The following is a 20,848-nucleotide window of genomic DNA, read 5'->3' on the forward strand; positions in this document are numbered from 1 at the left end:
TTAGTTCGATTAGTTTGATTTGTCTCTATTGTCCTCTTCTGGCAGTAATACTATAAGACGGTGGACAGCTCGTTCAACAGTGACATAACCTCTCCCATCGTATTTAGTCACAGGTTCACCTGGCCTGGGATTCTTGTACTGTACCTCTACTTTACGAACCTTTCCGTCTTTCCCTGGGTAAATTTTTGACACTCTACCGAGTTTCCACTGTCCCCTGATTTGGTTTGAGTCTTGCATCAAGACGATGTCTCCAACAATCATATTGCGTTGTGCAGTGTGCCATTTTTGTCTAATAATAAGGCTGGGGAAGTAATCTCTTGTCCATTTTTTCCAAAAGCTGTTAACGATGCCTTGAATGAATGCAAATCGATGTTGTGGGTTGGATGTAAATTTGAAAGGTCCACTTGGCACTCTGGCAGTTGATCTTCCTAGTAAAAGGTCGTTGGGACATAAATATGTTCCATCATCGGGTGATGTTGGATGTCTGCCAATGGGTCTCTCATTAATCAAATTTGCGATCTCAAATAAAACTGTCTGTAGCTCTGAAAAGGTCAGAATGCTTTCATGGATGACTGCGGCAATAGCTCTTTTGACTGATTTTACAAGAGCCTCAGAAACTCCGTTTTGCCAGGGAGCATCAGCTGTTGTGAATTCCCACTGGAAACCTTCTATGTTTCCGAATGCTTTTAATTCTTCCCAGTCCCATCCTTTGGTAACACTTTTCAGTTCTTTATTAGCTGCAACTAGCTGAGATCCGTTATCGGAGTAAAGTTTGAATGGATAACCTCTTAATGAAACAAATCTTCTCAACACCATTAAAAACTTTTCAGTGCTGTAATCCGCTGTAAGATCTAGATACACGGCTCGTGTTCCTAAGCAGTTGAAGATAACTCCGTACGCTTTTCCTGTCGTTCGTTTTCTTACTTCATCTTTAATCTTGAAGGGACCAAACAAGTCAATAGCTGTGCAATGCCAGGCTGGAAAGGGCTTGAGTCTCTCCTCTGGAAGTTCTCCCATTACTTGCTCACTTAGTTTTTTATCAAGCTTTCTGCATATGATACAGTTGTATTTGATTGATTTCGTCATCTTAAGTAACTTTGTAATCCAGAATTTGGATCGAATTTTACTGGCAGTTGTTAATACTCCGTAATGTCCCCTGTTATGGACATATTCTGCGTAGAGACGTGAGAAGCGATGCTCATAGGGTAATAATATAACTTCGCTTTTGTTGTAACTCATTTCCATCCAACGGGTGGCACGACCTCCCACGACATATATTCCATCTTTACGTAGGCGAGGACATAGACGTTTGTATTTTCCTGCCTTGAGTTCTTCGTGCATGTTCCTCTGAGCTTCTTTGATCCACAGATCTTCAGCCTTCATGAGATCTTCTGCAGTGGGTTCCCTTTTGACATTAAAGAATGTAGGTTTCGAATCTGTGTGATACATCGACAAAACTCGCGCTGTCACTCGTAGCAATCTCTTATAGTTGGAATAATTGTTTATGTTAATTCTGGTTACTAGATCGTCCTTTATAACTGCAGTCGCAATTCTTACGGTTTTCACCATGTCCGGTAATTGTTGTTCAGCGTAATTACGACTTATTGGCCATTCACTCTCGGGTTGGTTAAGGAATGTGGGTCCATCCTGCCAACTACTACCAAAACCAAGCTCGCTCGGTTTCTTGCCTCTCGTTAACCAATCGGCAATGTTATACTCGCTTTCGACCCAGTACCAATCTTTAGGATCAGTGCCTTCTTGAATTTCCCCTATGCGCGTCGCGGCAAATGTGTTGAAACCATAGGAATCCTTTTGAATCATAGCATGCACTATTTGGGAATCAACGATATGGTAGAATTTCTGGAAATGATATCTGCACTGCTGTTGTACGAGCACTTTTAGTCGTTTGTTGATTATTGCTCCGCATAGTTCTATGCGGTCAATAGACATCTTCTTAATCGGGGCAAGGCGGTTTTTGGACAGAATCAGGCTACTTTTAAACAGGCCACCCTTTAGTTCCCATCTTACGTAAGCACATGCGCCGAAGGCTTGGCTGGATCCATCGCTAAAGATAATCAATATTGGATCTCCGACTGTATCACGTGGCTTCATGCATCTTTTAAATTTGACATTGTCCATCTCATGTAGTGAAATCCAGCGTATTCATAGCCTATTAGGACATCGATTGCTCCGGTAGGGCGCACAATTTCTTCCTTTGAAACGTTTTTGAACAATTGCACTATACCATCAATATTTATGCTTTGAATGTCTGAGGTGATCTTGTCGATGCCATAAACGTCAAACTCGACAATTTGGCCTTTTTTGTCAATGAGACATAGCCGGTACTTTTCTGATGCAATCTTCTCGCTTTTCGCACCCACTTTTACGATAGACAGCTCTACCCGTATTCCCTTTAGTTTCTCTTCCCGTGCCCTTTTGTTTGTGATGAGTGATATGGAAGCCGCGTTGTCCCACATGACGTTTACGTATCCTCTCTTTGTTTTTATTCTTTGAAGTTGCAGGAGACATGTATCGATTTGTGAGTTGCTGCAGATATTTGCTGACGCTGTGACTTCTTTTCTTTCCTCGTGGATGGTTCTATGATGTTTTCCCGCGCAGTCGTTTATGCCACAATTTCCTTTTCTTTTACAATCATGTATGCGATGTCCTCTTTTCAAGCATGACCAACACGCACCCTTTTCCTTTAACATTCTTTTTCTTCCATCTACTGATTCGGACAGATATAATTTACATTCACTTGTCCAGTGCTCAGCGTCGTTGTGGAACAAGCATTTAGAATAATTTGATTGTCTTTCGTCAGTGTATTCTCTCGCGGTTGCGTGGTGCGCGACTGCTTTAGACATTGTCGTGTTGGAGTTGTAAGCCCGAAGTGCGGCACAATCATATTCTATGGCTCTCTTTTGATTTAGTAAAAATCGTAAAAGGCTAGGAAACTTGTTCATCTTGTCAACCATACTTGCATCTGAGCTGACTGATTGAGCCCACTCTCTCCTTATATCCATCGGTAATTTTCTTTCTATAATGCTTACAGAACTGGTCGTTGTAATCTCTGCCTCAAGTCCAAGTCTTCTTAGGTCTCTGTATCCGTCCTCCAACATGTTTACAAATTCGACGAGTCGTTTATCTTCTCCTTCTCTGATGATTTTGGTTCGTCGAATACTGTCAATGATCACATCTGCAACCTTGGCGGGGTCTCCGTACTTATCATCGAGGCGTTTCCACATTTCGTTAATGTCATCGTCTACACTCTTTACTGTTTCGTAAGGTTCTTTACCGAGACAGGATCGTAAGACGTACGAAACATCGCCTTTGTCTAAGGTGGGCTCAACATGCCTTTGGAAATCTCTTTTAAACTGTGGATATTTTCGTATTTCACCATCAAATTTGGGCAATTTTATTTTCTCCAAGCTAAGGTTGGTCGTTTTTTCCTTTATCGCTTGCTTTGATTCCTTTAGTTGTTCATCTTTAACAATTTGCACATCTAGTTTTTCAATTATCCCGTTGTACTTTCTTTGAATATCGTGAATCCATCTGATTTCAGATTCTGCTGATTCTTTCGTCAGCAAATTAAGTAGCTCCTTATTAGTTTGTTTGCATTCCTTAAATGCTTCTTCAAGTTGGAGCTGAAATTTTTGGATGGTAGAGATCGTACCCTTATCTGATTCTAGGATGTTGATAACGCTTTGGCACGATGTTTCAAAAACAACTTGTGCCGTGCTTCTTCTTATAGCTGTTTGATCAATTATTATTATTCTATTGCTACTATGTCGTTTATGTAACTCATCTTCATAGTCATAGCTTCCGTGAATGATTCTTGGACTTCCGTTATCCAGTTATCGGCAGTTTCTACTTCTTCGTCAGTCAAATACATGGCGTATAAATCGTGTTTGCTTTCTAAGAGTCCCCATGCTTCTACCAGCTGAGAATAATTGCTTTCGATAATCTCTCTGTTTCTCTTGTCAGCGATAGATTTGAGAAGCTCATTCCTTTTTCTTGTGAATCTTCCTTTAGCAGATCTTCGGATGATTTTTGCTTCTTCCGCGGCCGACATCTTTTTGCCCACGGAGGTTTTGCTATTTGCTAAACGGATTTCGAATGTTTCGTTGTTCACGGTCCTTTAACACCATCGGTTTCAAACACAGGCTTATCACAGTTCCATTTTATTCAGTAGCATACGTGACGAGGAGTGCGTTCGAAATCTAAGAAATATGTATGTCCTCATAAGTAATAATTACAAAGCAGAAACAAGGTCTTAAATATCAAATGTATAGTTACCCGGTGGCTTCTCGATCTGCTTCCGCTTACAACGAAAATGTTCACAATCTAACGAGCTACTGTGACGTAAGCCATTATAAGTTTAGAATCTTCATATTACAGTGATTAAGTCATTAGCGTTAGTCTCGAACGACACACCTTTTAGGGGTTAAAAAAGCAGTTTTGGGTCCTCTTAGAGTGTTCAGCCTCAAAAGGTGCATAGCGGGAGCTTTAGGAGTACCTATTAGGGTATTGAGCCGAAAAATTAAAACAGGAGACATTTGACAACTAATTTTTAATTTTGTCTAATTAAAACCCATAATTTGGTACCTCTTAAGGGTGAAAAAAGTCACATGCCACGCCCACAAGACAGGATCTTGGTACCTCTTCGGGGTTCCTTTCAAAATTTCCGATGAGCACTCCCGTCCTTTTTATATGGGATTCCCCCCACAGTTTTTCTGCAATAACATTCCTATTTCTGTTCGAAATAAACCAAACAAGAAACGTTTTAACAAAAATGTGTTCAAATTATACCTTTCCCAATACTAAAATAACAAAATGTTATTGTTTTGCTCAGACTCATGTACTTTTCAGAATATTGCTTTATCTTGTGTATGTGTTGCTACCCTATATGTTTCTATGTTTCTATGTCTTATGTTTTTAATATTCTAGTTTATGTTTATTTTTCCTGCGTAATAGAGGCATATCTCCCGTAAAAAAAAACCTTGTAGTTAATAGCATATTTTAACTACTTTAGGCCCTTTTTCCCTCTTTATGTCATTTTAGTATATACAATCTTGGTACAGTTATGGAGATAAATAAAAAATACAATTTTAATTTTAAAAAAACCATTACGCGGTGACGTCATGAGACTCTTGATCAATTTGAGTTGGCGAACTTTTTAGAGATCTCTGTGACAAATTTATAGCAGATTGGAGCCCTGTTGTGAACGTGAAAGTCACTGATCAGCGTATTACGGAATTGTCTCTGCTAATTAAAATAAAAAGGAATTCATTTCCGATAGACCTGGGGATAAGTGTAATTATTTTTAGTATCAAGAACGAATGCAAAAACGCTGTGTAAGTTTTCAGCCTTGGTGGAGCAGTTTACATAAACAAATTTCAGAGGCTTTGAGCAACATTAACTTTTTTTCGACCAAGACTGAAATTCAGTTTACATTCGGTCAAACTCTTCAGCCCAAATGTCCGCCCGCTCTAGAACTGCTTTTTCAAGGTTTTGATTGATTGATTTCGAAAGGTGCTAACACGCATTCGCGATGAGTGGTTGTTTTTGACTGCTGTCTGAGCGTATCGTGATTGGTGTATCTAAAAAAATCCCAATTCATACCGCGGGCAGCCTTTCGCAAAGCACCTGCTTACCATGTAATGTTGCGGTTCGTTGTATAGTTCTTACTGTTGGCGATGACCGGATATTTTCTTCTTTCGCCCTTTGCGTTTTCACCGTTTCGGGAAATTGACCACGCAGCTATCACGTTGAGATCTTTTCCAATCGTACGAAAACTGATTAAACATGAGGTACAAAATAATCAAATGATCTTCTTCTGTGCTCCGATCGCACCGTTCCAATAACGAAAATCCCTTTTTTATACCATATATTAGCACCAGGATCCGGCTCAATGACAGACCAAAGTGTTTGCATTACTTCCCAGCATTGTTTTAAATGCGTTGATCAGCCATTTCATCGTTGATATGGCGCTATGCAAACGAGCCTGGTCGTATTCAGTCCACAAATGGTCACATTGATCAAACGCCGCCGGCGAACTACTGCTGGTTACGCCCGTGGAGTACTTTTAACTTCTATCATTTTGCCTCTTACAGAAAATAATACTTGTGCAGATAGAAATCGCATTGAAATTGCACTAGTACATTGTGCAACTGCCAAGCCGGAGGCAAAACGCTTCCATAAAAACAAAATCTTGACATGCTTTTTGGAGAAACGGCTTCATCAGTAATACTGTATGTCCGAAAATTTCAGGCATCGTTTTTAATATTGTCATCAGGGAACAAATATTGTAAGTCTACCGCAGTAAGCGCTTCCCCAGCAATGAGTTTGATGAAAAACCATTAACACGCAAGGTAAATAACGTTTTGAATATGCATGTTAAGTGACCAATTGGAACGAAATTAATTCTGAAGTTTGACAATTTTGTATTTTACTCAACTTTCTAAAAGTGTCATTTTCTTTCATCAAAACTAAACCTCATACCTTAAAATAGGGGTTGTTGCAAGCAGAAGGTGCCTATATTGAAGACTGTACAGAGTTCTTTTAACTAATGCATCACCCATACATCCATAATATCACTGATGATGAATGACAATGAAGGACTCAAAGTAGAATTAATTTTCCATCATTAATGGCGATTTCTATTGAAAGCACAACACCTGCTAGCCTTAACTACAGAAAACCTGTTCAGTAGTCAGTACGCCGCGCAAGGCTGTTTGAAACCCTACTACACAGGTGAGTAATAACCGGCTAGGCTCCAGTTAAAACATCGGGGAACGCCGGTAAATGATTGCCAGATTACACCATAATTACTGACAATAGTCAGATAGGATGTAAACAGAGTCAAAGAAAGACATAAATCTGTGAAAAGCTGCATAGGGAAGGATGTTTACATCATACTGAACTTCTCAATGTTGAAGGAAACTGAGGACACACGAAGAGGTACTGTTGTTAGATAATATAACCTTGCTGTCTTAGTTATTAATCACAACCCTTAGTACTTGTTAAAAGGCTGCCAAGTACAACGTCGGACTAAAATACGACGATACTCACAACTTTTCCCATCCTCGATACAAAGGGAACCCAGTAATACACCAAATCGTTAATTAAGACTTAACTGACAACTTAAAAAGGACACACAACGTACAACCACTCAACTTCATCTCACGTTAAGGAAATACTCAAAACCGGTCATTTTTTTTAATGATATGAGAGCTTTCTCAGGAATCGCATCATCATCATTCAATTACATTTCAACTCATTTAATGTATAGAAAAAAAGGCAGAGGCGTTTGCATCAACATCTTATTGCTGCAAGCGATGCGAGCAGCGACACTAATCTTGCCATGCGCGCTACTTTCGACGAGAATCTCAATGCTTCGGTATGTAGGTGTGTATGTATTTATGTATGCTGGGCGATGATCGTGAGTTGGAGCAGTGAGTTTCAACAATGCATCATTTTATAGATTTTCAACTTTACAACAGTAACTACAACTGACACCTGTTCTTGTTACTTGCTTACCAAGTTAAGATTAATCCCCAAAGCTATGATCCTTATTGTGCAAATAGAGAAATCACTTTTCATGACAATATGAATACTTTTCTCCATTGCATAAACAAAACAATAAATTTTCTCAAAATTATCGAGCAGTTTTCATTAACTCGTGACATACACTTCAACTTATTGATACTATTTCACTATACCTCCTTTGCCTTCTTTTCTAGTATTTTTGACGACTCACAGACGTCCTTTGCTACAATTACTATCACAAATTAAAGTGCCCCTGTGACCAAAAAAATTAATTCTTCTTTTTCTTTGGATTTCAAAACTATGTTAACCAAACACTAATCGACCAAAGTTTTAAGCCTTGATTTCATAAAAACACACCTGCTTATTTTACTGGAATTTTCCTATTTAATGGTCCTCCATTACGAACTTTAAGTTCTTGAGAGAGAGCTGGATCGAGGAGAAAATATATAGTTAAACGAGACTTTCCTGAAGTCAAAGTTTGACTGAAATTCTATGTAGCCATTGGTCTGGAGCTAAGGAGTCACTTGGAACTTAAAAGCATCATGCTTATGAGCAAGTACGAGGCAATAAATCAAACATTTAATGATCACAATGTGAACAGGAGAGTAACTGCAAAAACACGTGACAACAAAAAAAGTGAAGAGGCACAATGATAAATAACAAACTAGAATCTATGACATTGTTGTGTGCTTACTAGTACAATAAATAGCTCACGGAATGTGATTAGTGGCAATCAGTAGCTCATCACCAAAGTTCCTCCCTAGATGTATAACTGGCTTGTTATAGTGGTTGCATTTAAGATTGTGTGTACTGGAACATTCTTACTAAAGGCGGCAGACGCAGAAGCTGCCCTCGTGCTATCAGCGCTGAAGAGCTAAATATCAATGCCTAACTTGGTCATAACAGCTCTCAACCAACGCCCAATAGTGTCAATGTATGCCGCCTTATTAGGCTTATTGTAGGTAATCATAGTCCCCCCTCAGGGTAGAGGGAAGTAAACCTTAAGCTGTGTCACTATGCATAGATCATTAGAGCGTGTGTATTCACGAAACTCTACTGTAGTTGTATGTTTGCCTGGTCGAGTCGTTTTTAAAGAACCTGTTACCTGAAAGGTGCATTTGGCATCTGTTAGGGTCATAAATTTTACCGAAAGTGTTTTAAGAGTTTGTAGAGGTTGACTATTGAGTAAAGCAAGTAGTATTGTAACTTTCAGGTTCAAGTCCTTACGTTTGGGAGTAGAGCCAATTTGCAATTCTCTAACATGTTGAGAACAAGTGAGATATCCCAGATCTCCTTATAATGTGGGAGCGCCGGTCGTAACGCCAAGACTCCCTTCAACAAACGCGTTACTAAGGGGTGGTTTCCAAACGTTTGACCTCCCGGAAGGGTGATAATTGAGTTAAGGCACTCTTGGCATTATTGATACAGCTATAGCCAATCCCAGTAGCAAACAGTTCATCTAGAGAGTTTACGCCCTCTTGGATAGATGAATGAAGGGGATCAATGTTCTTTCTACCACAGAATAATTCCCATGTTTTGAGAAAGGGTCGGTATTGTTTAGCAGTTCCATTACGCCAGGACTTGGTGATGATTTCAGAAGCTTCTATCCAAAGTCCCTCGCATGTGAGGAGTCTCCCAACAAGTGGCAAGGAATTAGTTCCAGCTGTGGGTAGAGAGGATGCTATATCTTTGGGCTTTTGGGAAGGTACAACGTGTTCTTGGTGTTCGGCAGAAGGAGTGGGCTGCTGGCTACCATTCTCATCAACTCTGGCCACCAAATCTGTGTGGGCCACTTGGGCATCACAATAAGGCCTGTTGATCCCTCCTGTTGAATTTCCTGTGGCACTCTAGGAAGAAGACAAAATAGAGGGAAGGCATAAGACATTTGGCATTTCCAAGACATGTGGAAAGCATTAACTGCGATGTAATATCTCTGGGCTTTTGGGAAGGTACAACGTGTTCTTGGTGTTCGGCAGAAGGATTGGGCTGCTGGCTACCATTCTCATCAACTCTGGCCACCAAACCTGTGTGGGCCACTTGGGCATCACAATAAGGCCTGTTGATCCCTCCTGTTGAATCTCCTGTAGCGCTCTAGGAAGAAGACAAAATGGAGGGAATGCATAAGGCATTTGGCATTTCCAAGACATGTGGAAAGCATTAACTGCGATGGCCCCTGGGTCAGGGTGGTAAGATACCTAATGAAGCTGGAAGTTTAAAAAAAGTCAATGCTTTGGCAAGCACCAAGTTTGTGGACAGACTCACGAAATGTTTTGGGGTTTAGAGTCCACTCCAACTGAGGTTGAGACATTCGTGACTGTCTATCTGCCTCAACATTACTGACACCTGGAATGTGTGCAGCTGTAACCCACTTGTTGAGAGAGAAGCACCACAACCGAATTTATTTGGCAAGTGCATTCCTGTCAGGGAGCCATGGCAGTAGTGTTGTCAGTCATTATTATCTTAACATGTCTACCGGCAATCTTCTTGACAAACACTTTGAGGGCTAAAAATATTGCAAGAAGCTCTAAGTAGATAATGTGGAGGTTAGCTTCTGAATCAGTCCAGAGTCCTCCTGTGCTCACACCGTGTGAAGACCCCCAACCCTTTGTTGATGCATCACTTGTAAGGAAAAAGAAAGGAAATGAACTTTATTTAAGTGTCTAGTCGTTCTAGCGCTGGAGCACTAATTGGGGATACTGTAAACTGAAATTAACAAGTAACGCAAAGCAAGTGAAATGTTGGTTTTTGCGGAGAGGAGAAACCGCAGCTCCCGGAAAAAAAACCTCTCGGTGCAGAGTAGAGAACCAACAAACTCAACAAACATATGACGCCGATTCTGGGAATTGAACCCGGGCCACATTGGTGGAAAGCGAGTGCTCTCACCACTGCGCCATCCCTGTACCCCCAAGCTCTGGTTTCCCATGATAAACAACATTATAGGTAGATGCAGAAGAAGTGATCCACCACTTTAGCTCAGCACGAGACTCTTCAGACCTGGACATGGTTAAGTCAAAATTGGCCTTATAATGTTTCAGTGCTAGCGTCTTCTCCCTTTCGAGATGTCAAAAATAGAGGGATCCTTCCATGACCCCTGGGAAGCTAGCTAAATATTGGTTGCATTTGTTCTTTCTCCATAGAAAGCATCTGTTGGATTCAAAGGTTGGAAAACGTTTGGAAATCTCTGAGTTTTTCTTAGTTGACATTCATATACCTTGTATCCACCAGACTTTATCATTTTGCGTTTTCCATTCTTCTTGGTTTGCTCAAGCTGAAGCGTTGTTCGCAGCTCAAAATGTCACACAAGACAAAACGAAATTTGGCCACGTTGTTCGCGTTCTACCAGCCCCATACGCCTCAGAGGAATGTGACATCATTTTGTGGCCGCTAGAACAACCTTATAAAGTCCCTCGACCACCGGTTTATCAGGTTCAGAAAGAAAATGGCCCCGAAATTACAACCATACAGTCCGAACTACTGAAGATCGGCAAAATGCTGCAGTCGCAATCCCGATCTACGCACAAGCAACGACCGTCTCCCTCCCCGTCTGGCATTTGTTGGTACCACGAGCGCTTCGGTTCTAATGCAAAGAAGTGCCCCGAGTCTTGCAAGTTTCGGGAAACTCGACAGCCAGTGGGGGACGCAGTCCACACGACTGGCAGCTCTCGACTCCTGCACGTTTTTGATAAGAACTCCAAACTGCATTTCTTAATTGACACTGATGCGGAAATAAGTGTATTTTCCGCCGGACGAGCGGACCGCTTTCACAAAAGCGACGTCACATTACGTGCTGTGAATTATGCTACTATTAATACTTACGGTTTTTGACAGTTTACTCTCGATTTCGGGTTCCCACGCCCTCTTACTTGGCGATTTGTCGTTGCTGGTGTTAATCAACCTATTGTTGGTGCCGACTTTCTGTTACGGCACAAATTGTTGGTGGACCTGGAGAAAAGGCGATTGCTTGACACTCGGAATGGAACATGGGAATCGTACGTCCTTCCTCTAAAACATGGGCTTCTCCGATTCACATGGTTCCCAAAGGCACCGGTGAATGTTGCCCCTAGCATGTGGAGACTACCGCCCGTTGAAAATTACTACCACACCGGATCACTAAACTTTTCCGCTCATCCAGGATTTCTTGCCAACTTAACTGGCACAACCATCTTCTCCAGGATCGATTTGATGTGCGCCTACCACCAGATCCCTGTTAGTGCGGATGACATCGCAAAGACGGTCATTACCATCCCATTTGGTCTATATGAATTCTGCAGCGTGCCCTTTGGCTTAAGGAATGACGCTCAAACGTTTCAGCGTTTTATTGATGACGTTTGTTGCGATCTCGACTTTGTTTTTGTCTACCTGGATGACATTTTGATTACTAGCTCCTCCCTAACCGAACGCCTTCAGCATCTTTGAACCCTGTTTGGACGTTTATCAAGCCATGGGCTAGTCGTCCACCAGCAAAATGTGAGTTTGGAAAGCCTGAAGGGAATTTCTTGAGCCATACCATTAACGATCATGGCATCCGACCCCATCTGACTGGTGTTGCAGCAGTTCGCACCTTCCCTGTTCCCCAGGACACGAAAACCACTGCACCAGTTTGTTTGCCTTATCAACTACTACCACCGCTTTGTTCTCAGGTGTGCTGCGATGTTACAGCCTCTACATCAGGCCCTAGCAGCCGACGGTTTCACCTGGACCCCCTCTGGTCAAGAAGCCTTCGACGCAGCTAAACGTACGTTGTCAGAAGCTGTGATGCTGGTACACCCTCACCCCAACGAAGCTACGTGCATGACCACGGATGCATGTAATGTTGCCGTACTTGAGCAGTTCATTGAAGGACAATGGAAGCCTATCTCCTTCGTTTCAAAGAAGTTGTCCTCTGCAGAACTTAACTAAAGTGCATTTCATCGTGAACGTTTGGCCGCTTACCTCGCAGTCCTTCGTTTCCAATACTTTGTTGAGGGCCAAGAATTCCATATTAACACAGATCACAAGCCCATTACCTTCGCGCTTCAAGGTACCACTGAACGGCGATCACCACGGCAGGCCCGACACCTAGCTTTCATCTCAGACTTAACGAATGATATGCGCCACATAGAAGGTCTCGCTAATCCTGTCGCTGATGCACTATCCCGAAAAGGCCTTTCTGTTGCGCAAAGCCAAGACCAAGACCTTAAGAGCCTCTTCACTTCTCCAACTTCCTTGCAGCTGAAACAGGAACCTACTCCACATTCCAACAATGCGCCGTGCCGTATTTGACAACCGCCACCCCTTGTCACACCAAGGTATTAAGGCCTCTCGTTGCCTGGTCTCTGAACTGTATGTCTGGCCAAACATGAAACGCGACGTTGCCACCTGTACCCGAACTTGTCATGCCTGTCAGCAGGCGAAAGTCTACCGAAAAAATCAAAGCTCCACTGGAAACCTTTCCAGCACCTTACTTCCCCTTCAACAGCATTCATGTCGACATTCTTGGTCCCTTACCTTCTTTAAGGAGCAAGGATGGCATAGTCAGTTAGTGTGCGGCCTTGGTGCAGGAGGTCCTGAGTTCGATTCCCGGATCTCGCATCCTTGTTTCGACTTCTTTGCTTTCTGCGTAGCTAAATAGCTTTAAATACCCGTAAAAAGGAGCACTCATGGAGAGGGGGGAGTAAAATGAGCGCATCTTCGACCTCAGGTTTATCAGTTGAGTTACTGTTACGAGTTATCGACGTTACTTTACTTTTCCAAGGGCAACCCTTACTTGTCCACCTGCATTGATCGGTATACCCGCTGGCCGGAGGCCATTCCAATGCCTGATGCCACGGCTGAGTCCTGCAATTCAGCCCTCCTTTCCGGATGGGTCTCGCGCTTCGGTGTGCCAAGAACGATCACCTCCGACAGGGGACCGTAGTTTAAATCCGAACTTTGGAATTCCCTTATGACTCCCTTAGGCGGCTTCAATGGTTGCCAATTAAGTATAGAGTACAATATAAGATTTCGCTACTAATTTTTAAGGCGTGGCATGGATTTGCGCCAACGTAGGACCTGATTAATGCTAAACTTGTTACTAGGTATAGTTTGAGATCTGATTCTGGAAATTTTCTGCAAGTTCCACGTGTAAGGTGTAAGACCTTAGGCGAACGCGCATTTGCGCAGGTCCTACTGTTTGGAATGCTCTCCCATTAAAACTTAGAACAGGAGATAGTATGAACATTTTTTAAAAAAGGACTTAAGACCTACCTTTTTAGGAAAGCGTTTTATTAGGATATTTGTATTATATTGGTATTATATTTTATTATATTTTAATTTGGTTGTATTTAATTACAGATAGTTATATACAATTGTATTATTATTTTTAGATTATAAAGCGCTTTAGAATATTTCAATAGTTATGGCGCTATATAAGATTAATAAACCATTATATTATTATGATCTGTTAGTTGTGTTCCGGAGAGAATAAAAAGTCTTGTGCTTCGCTCCGTTTCTCCTTCTCGAAAATTGTGACACCTCCATGTATGGCAGTACTACATCTGATTATTTTGGTATATCTCCTCCTGACGTCCAAACGTATCTCAATAACCAGACTATTCAAGAGCATTTCAGTTAGAAAAGATTTATTTTTGCAACATGTTTCTATCAGTAATTTTTTATTATATTGAACTGAAAATATGACCAACATTAAATTCAAGTGTTAAATTACAAATTACGTGTCACCCTTTGAAACAATGAGTGGTAGTCATTTTATATACCCCATGTACAACAACATATTAAATGTTAGTAAAAACTGTCTGTCATTTCTTCATCCCAACTATAATTTTTGTTTCACCAGGTTGAGTAAAATCACTCTTAACAGTTTTGATGGCACCAAACAATTTCGATCAAAGACCTTCTTCGGTTATAACAACTTTTGAATAAAAACGATATTGAAATAAGAGTTATTTAATAAACGAAAGTAGAAGTGCTATAAATGTTTCATTTTTTAATAAAGAGCTAAATATTTCAAATTCAAACCTTCCAACTCAAATAACAGCAGCTTACAAGAAGTATGTACAGGAGTCACATGTTAGTAAAACTCATCTTGACACTAATGTATTTCAATACTTCTTGGATGATGATATTTATGAGATATAGCAAAATCAACGTATATCAAAATAGTCCACATAGTTATGATAAAAATGTGATTAATATTGTGGACTGGTAAATCTGATAATAATTGTCGAGAAAGAATAACCTATTTACTTTGTGGACTGCTAATAAAAAAATTTACAGCTTGAGTTGAATGGATGATAGATAATAAGGATGTATGGGACAAAACTAGACTTTGGTTTGCCGTTAATGTAACAAATGCAATTTCAACAACTGTTAAGAAACAACATGGTAATATTTATTATACAAGATCTACCCCACGAGGTTCTTCACAATTGCCTATTTTTAATGTTATTTATGGTGTTGAAGGATTTGAAAATGACGTCATAAGAGATGTCTATGATTATCACAATGCTTATGTAGCGTCAAAAGCAGAGTTTAAATTAAATGTTGATATGAATAATCAACCATTCAAAAATTCATTCCAACGTTTAAAGCAAAAGATAACTCGCACACATCTTACATTCCTGATGGAGGCACTATAACAAAGGTTTTTACACATTATTTTTATTCTCCTGTAAGACGATTAACTCTATAAATACTAGTGATATTAAAGGTTATAAAAAGGGAATTGAAATGAGCAAATATGCTTACAAAACACACACATGACAAACTGTTAGTCGATTTAAGAGCTTCTCTAAGAAGTGGAGAATTCAATCAGATTCAATTTATTTTTTAACTGAAAGTTATAGATGAAAATATTATTGATCTTTAACCTCTTTCGTATAAAAATTCAAGTAAACTATATTTTTTGAGAATCACTTATAAAAAATTTTAGGAACGTCATCCTTTATTAACTCATAAACTTGCTTCCACCAAGTTTCACAAGTGTTAATGTTGTCTTTGATTTTGAAAGTGGAATAAATTCATATTCCATAGCAAAATTCTAAATATCTGCCTTAAAATGAATTCAATATTAATTACACGTTTGCGGTCTTTGTTAACCTATGGTAATACTTCATTAATTAAAGCGAATATTCTCAGTATTTTTTCTCTTTCATTAATTTGTTTGTTAATTTTTACTTCTAAATTATTGATAATATTTAAAATATGATACTTATATTTATTTTCATGAAAATTCGTGTAAAGAGCAAGTAAATCGTAAGCTATGAACACTACCACAAATCTTACAAACATTCCTATTCACAAAAAGCATACCCCATATTTTTCAATTAATGAACATTTACAAACCATTCAAACTTTCTGAGTAATATTTCCTCACAAAACAAACTTTACTTACAAATTTTGCTTACAAATTTTGGTGAAAGATGCATCATCCACTTTCTGATTGGTTAAAATTGTCACGCTACAGTGCCTTTTTCACCGCGCACCGGTGGCTCAGCTGGTTGAGCACCGGGCTGTCACGCGGGAGGTCGTGAGTTCAACTCCGGCCGGACCAACATTGAGGGTCTTTAACTGAGGAGAAAGTCCTGCCTTTGTAACGACATCTGCGAATGGCTAGACCTTTAAGTCTTCTCGGATAAGGACTATAAGCCGTAGGTCCCGTCTCATAACCCTTGGGTATAAATTCTGTGGGACTTAAAAGAACCCACACACTATTCGAGAAGAGTAGGGGATGGAGTTCCCGGTGTTGTGGTCTGATCTATGCATATAGGGGTTAGGTGTCAATTGGGATGAAAGTTCTGTTCCTCTCCCCTACCACTCCATGAATTGTGGCAAATAGATTAAATTAATCAATTTAATTAATTAAATTCCTGTTTCATTTGAATGTGAATATTTACACATGCACACTCCAATTATAACAAACATATAGTTTTCCCAAAAAAATATTACCATATAGTTGGCCTTATAGTGAAAATTGGCCTAAAACATTAAGCCCAAAAAAAGCACATTTCCAAAAATGGGCCAAAAAATTGAAGCCTAAAATTTTAGTAGTAATGTATCGCATATTACTACTCGCGTTGCCATCCAAAAACAGTCAAAGAAAGGTGCCTGCCAGGTGGTCAACTTTGCCTCTAAACAATTGCCTCTATTTTGCTTTTGTCACTGCGTTCCACTCAGCAGTTAAACAGATATTGACGGAACAATGGATCCTTATAAAAATTTGTCCAGGGCGATCTACCTAAAACCTCCGATAATATCATACAAAAAAGAGAAATCTCTTAAAAAGACATGCTCGTCAGGACAAAAATATAATCATGTAAACGAAAATCTCAAAAGCACTAATTATCACGGTATTATTATTGTTGTTATTAGGGACTTTAAGCAAATCGCTACGGCTGGCGCTAATACGGCTGCCGGAAGTAAATTTCCCCCCAAAATGAGACACTGCGCATGTACGTTAATGTACGTCGGTCGCATCCAGCCGTAGTGTGAAATCTGACTACGTGAATCTGGATGCTTTGCCGTGGTGGCTACTACGTCGGGTTTATCTCGCTTCTAGATCTATGGCCTTTTTCAACATCTCGGCATTTTAAGAATTCCATTGCATGCTATATCCTTTAAATTCAATTTAAGACAAGGATTGTGTCAAGGTTGCCTCTCATAAGCTTGTAAATCCGTATCATGAACTTACGATCAGTTTTGGCAGAGGTGTTGGAATGGCGAAGTGAGTCAAGTGAAATATTCGTGTTCAGCACAAGGTTGTTTTTCTTCGGTTACGTTTGCTTTGAGGATTTAGTGAAGATGTTTTATATCTGGATACCATACGATGCTATTTTTCTTTTTTGAGTATTGATATATAGAGAATACTTCATGAAAGTGCGGGCGTACAGTATTTACGCACGAGTTGTTGACGTATCAGAAATCGAACGACTGAGCGCAGCGAACGAGTGAGTTTTCTGATAAAAAAACCAACGAGTGCGTAAATAGTGTACAAAGCACTTTACATGCGGTATTGTGTTTATTATATACATGCTGAGATTTAAAGTCTTGTTAATGACAAACCAAGACAAGACTCTGTTACACGACTTCAAGTCAAATACTCATGCAAAGATTATAACATAGGCTTAAATTTGTGCCAGAAATTTGACATTAAAGCAAGCAAAGAATGTGAAAATAGTATTTCAAATGTCCCTCAGTACTTGAAACAAGGCACCTTAAACTTGAAGGCTTATAATCCTCTCCGTCATTACGTCTCACAGAACGAATTAAGTCCGAAAGGTGCTTGTTTAATTGTGCGGCCTCTATGTTTTGCACTTCTCGACCGTCGCTCTTTTCGTTTCTCAAACGTTTCCAGCAATTTCACATCTCGTTTCGTTTTCTCTTTCGTATTCTTGTTTTCGAGACTTAAACGCGTAATCCTCCACCGAAGTATCCGGCGTGATCAACAAATCTTTTCTCGTTCATGTTTTTAAGCTTGCAAAGGCTTAAAATTTCTCAAACAAGAGAAACACTGCCACCTGAATGAAAATCACCCTGTTACGGCTCACTCGTCAAAAAACATGATACGCGGCACCTGATTGGATGTATCGTTTTCCTCACACGTGGAAAAAGCGATACCCGCCATTTGATTGGCTGTTGGGTTCTTAGACCAGCTTGTGAACCGAATTTATTTCGTGCCTTTTCAGTGGGTAAATCTCAGTATGTATATAATAAATTTGTGTTTTTCACTTGATATTCTTAGAGATATTTGTCCCTGAAATTATATATTCATCCATCAAATTGTTGTTATTGCACAAGGTGTATAGCATTCGCTTTTGCTCAGAAATAATCTGTTCGTTCTAGCAAGGCGAACAACGGCCATCGTCCTTTCAGCGAAGCCATTTGACTGTGAGAAACTAAATAAAAGCCTAGATTTTAAGCTCCTTAGCCTATGTTTCCTTGTACAGTGAAACCTCTATTAAGCGGACACCTTCGGGACTTTCCCAAGTGTCCGCTTAATAGAGGGTGTCCGCTTAATAGAGGTTTGTAAAAATTGCGCAGTGTTTGTTAACGATTAACATTCAACAGCTACTCCGTACTGTGATAAAGTTCCATTTTGTTAAGGAAGCTATCCAGAGTTCAAGTTCAATGCCGTTCGTTAACAATTTTAATTAGTTTTTTAAATGCAAAAACATAACAATAGAACAGCAACGATAATATGCGCGGTACATGGACTATTTCTGTGTTTGTGTACAAATTAGTTATTTCTTACAGTAATCATACATTGAAGATTGTTTCTGGTTTCGAATAACTATTTCCTGAAGCAGATCTGTTGATTTAGACAGGACAAGCGAAAGCTTTTCATTCCCTTTATATCTTGCATATTCCAGAAGCTTTTCGGCCATTTGTACCGCTTCCCAGTCGGAGTTTATTTCCAGTGCCTTCTCTTCCTCGTCATCCACACAGCGCTTTCGCACCAATTTCGTCTGGCCGGTATTTCTGGGTCTTGATCATTTTGAACCAAAACGTCCTCCCTCACTTTTGTTCTCCATTCTGGGTCAGAGGGATCTACGAGCCCGGAACAAACTTCAAGGTCGTTGTCACAACAAACAAATTCTTGCGCTGGACAAGAAGCATTGAGAGAATTCACCAGAAGTTGCAAGCTTGATAGTTCTTCGCCTTCAAAAGGGTCATTCATCCTCGTCCTCCTCCACTTTGGCCTCGGGATATACGCCAGTACGCTTGAAACATTTAATGACTGTATCACTGGAAACTTCGTCCCATGCCTGTTTCCCCAATTGGATGGACCTTAGGAGATCGACGGATTTGACAATCTCACTTGCATTACTGGATCCATTGACTTTGCTGCAAACATGACGTAAAAGGCGCTTTCTTGTATTTACATTTCCAGCTTGCGATGATTCCGCTGTCAAGTCGCTGTGTCTTTGACGTGGTATTTTTGGGCAAAAACTTCAGGGTGTTGTTCGAAAATTTTCCCTCGAGATTTGTGGAGTGGCAAGGCGCGTTATTCAGAAAGAGCAAAATGTTCCTTTGCCGTCGCTGTAAGCGCTGGTTTAATGAGCTAAGAATGTTATCCATAATATCGTTAGTCATCCACGCCTTCTTGCTGCTAAAATAGTAGCATCCATATGGCCGTTTCCTGTCGTTCAGATGTTTGAAACAACGAGGCTGAACAGCATGGCCAATAATTAAGAGATCTTCTTTTCCACCTGCAGCATTCACAAAAAATGCCCAAGTGTTTCTTTTCTTGGACTGCTTGCCGCCACTGCATCTCTTCCCTTTTTCACTGAGGCTAACGTCTGGAATACCCTTCCAAAAGCACCCAGTCTCGTCCATGTTCCAGTCGTTCTCTGGCTTCCATCCCTTAATCAGTTCTTTGGATCGTTCTTTCCAGCTCTCTAGTGTTTGTGGACTGACATCTGCTTCCTCTCCGGCAACAGTCATTGTAGAAATGTTGTGTGCATTTTTTAAACGTTCTAACCATTCATTGGAAGCAACAAAACCATCAAAATATAGCTTTTCAGCTATTAGTAAGACTTCCTCTTGGAGCATTGTCCCAGAGACTGGAATATTGGACACTCCCAGACCGCCTCGTTGACGTCTGCGTACTTTCCAGATCTTTGCCGTTTTAACCCCTTTCTTTGGTTGTTTTCATATGCCTCTAGAATTTCCTGTTTCTTCTTTATGATGCTTTGTATTTGGGTTTTGCCAAAACCAAACTTTTTAGCTAGCTTTCGGTAGCCCCATGTAGGATTCTCCTTTGCAAACTGTACTATTTCATGTTGCCTTTCCAATGTCAGGCAGGTTCTGTTGCTGCTGGGGTCACAGCTTTTATTCTTTGACGGCTTTGCAGAAGAGGAGTTTGATAATGATGATGATGATGAGGAGGAGTTTGATAATGGTGATGATGATGATGATGATGATGATGATGATGAAGTGGACTGAATGAATTCAGTTGCGATTTTGGAAGATTCTTTTGCGCACGCAGAGCACGGGACACAGAATGCAACGCAATGCCCAGCCTTCCATCCTGGCTCATCCTCCGATGCCGCTACATGGCAACTACTGCTGCGATTACACACAGGCTTAGCACATTTGAGACATCAATATGTCGTGTTCTCTTTACAGTTCCAACAAGCCAACTGAGACATCCTCGAATATCAGAAAACAGCACAGTCCGAGGATTTTGATACTGTAAACACATCAGTCAGGGGCATGAAGCACAGTAAGAAGATTACATCATGATCATGTTGACCTTTGCCCCTGCCAAACATACCAGCCCGAGTGATTGTTTGCTAAAAATAGCACTAAATGTAGTTTAGTA

At 40.4% G+C, this 20,848-nt stretch overlaps 4 protein-coding genes across 4 annotated transcripts; all 4 read right to left on the minus strand.

Moving 5' to 3' along the window:
• Positions 1-9: 9 nt before the first annotated feature.
• On the minus strand, positions 10-816 carry LOC138040384 (uncharacterized). The gene has a single exon (XM_068886117.1). The coding sequence runs from the start codon at positions 814-816 to the stop codon at positions 10-12; it is 807 nt and encodes a 268-aa protein (XP_068742218.1).
• Positions 817-851: 35 nt separating this feature from the next.
• LOC138040385 (uncharacterized) lies at positions 852-2,112 on the minus strand. Its single transcript, XM_068886119.1, has 2 exons — positions 925-2,112; positions 852-872 (listed from the first exon to the last, which is right to left on the minus strand). Exons 1-2 carry the CDS (start codon positions 2,110-2,112, stop codon positions 852-854), a joined length of 1,209 nt encoding a protein of 402 aa, XP_068742220.1.
• On the minus strand, positions 2,109-4,072 carry LOC138040386 (uncharacterized). Its single transcript, XM_068886120.1, has 2 exons — positions 3,785-4,072; positions 2,109-3,644 (listed from the first exon to the last, which is right to left on the minus strand). The coding sequence occupies exons 1-2, from the start codon at positions 4,070-4,072 to the stop codon at positions 2,109-2,111; spliced, it is 1,824 nt and encodes a 607-aa protein (XP_068742221.1).
• A 15,275-nt stretch (positions 4,073-19,347) lies between these two features.
• Positions 19,348-19,968, minus strand: LOC138040387 (tigger transposable element-derived protein 6-like). Its single transcript, XM_068886121.1, has one exon. The coding sequence runs from the start codon at positions 19,966-19,968 to the stop codon at positions 19,348-19,350; it is 621 nt and encodes a 206-aa protein (XP_068742222.1).
• Positions 19,969-20,848: the final 880 nt, after the last annotated feature.

The sequence above is a fragment of the Montipora capricornis genome, chromosome 3 (assembly GCF_036669925.1).
Source record: "Montipora capricornis isolate CH-2021 chromosome 3, ASM3666992v2, whole genome shotgun sequence".
In the NCBI taxonomy this organism is placed as follows: Eukaryota; Metazoa; Cnidaria; class Anthozoa; order Scleractinia; family Acroporidae; genus Montipora; species Montipora capricornis.

What these genes read in the sequence shown, in the direction of transcription:
- LOC138040384 (XM_068886117.1), bottom strand. Translation starts at nt 816, where the DNA reads ATGGTGTTGAGAAGATTTGTTTCATTAAGAGGTTATCCATTCAAACTT.
- LOC138040385 (XM_068886119.1), bottom strand. Translation starts at nt 2,112, where the DNA reads ATGAAGCCACGTGATACAGTCGGAGATCCAATATTGATTATCTTTAGC. An exon ending in CCTTCAAGATTAAAGATGAA is followed by an intron (nt 873 to 924) that starts GTAAGAAAACGA and finishes TCAACTGCTTAG; the next exon opens with GAACACGAGCCGTGTATCTA.
- LOC138040386 (XM_068886120.1), bottom strand. Translation starts at nt 4,072, where the DNA reads ATGTCGGCCGCGGAAGAAGCAAAAATCATCCGAAGATCTGCTAAAGGA. An exon ending in TGAGTTACATAAACGACATA is followed by an intron (nt 3,645 to 3,784) that starts GTAGCAATAGAA and finishes CAAAAATTTCAG; the next exon opens with CTCCAACTTGAAGAAGCATT.
- LOC138040387 (XM_068886121.1), bottom strand. Translation starts at nt 19,968, where the DNA reads ATGACTGTTGCCGGAGAGGAAGCAGATGTCAGTCCACAAACACTAGAG.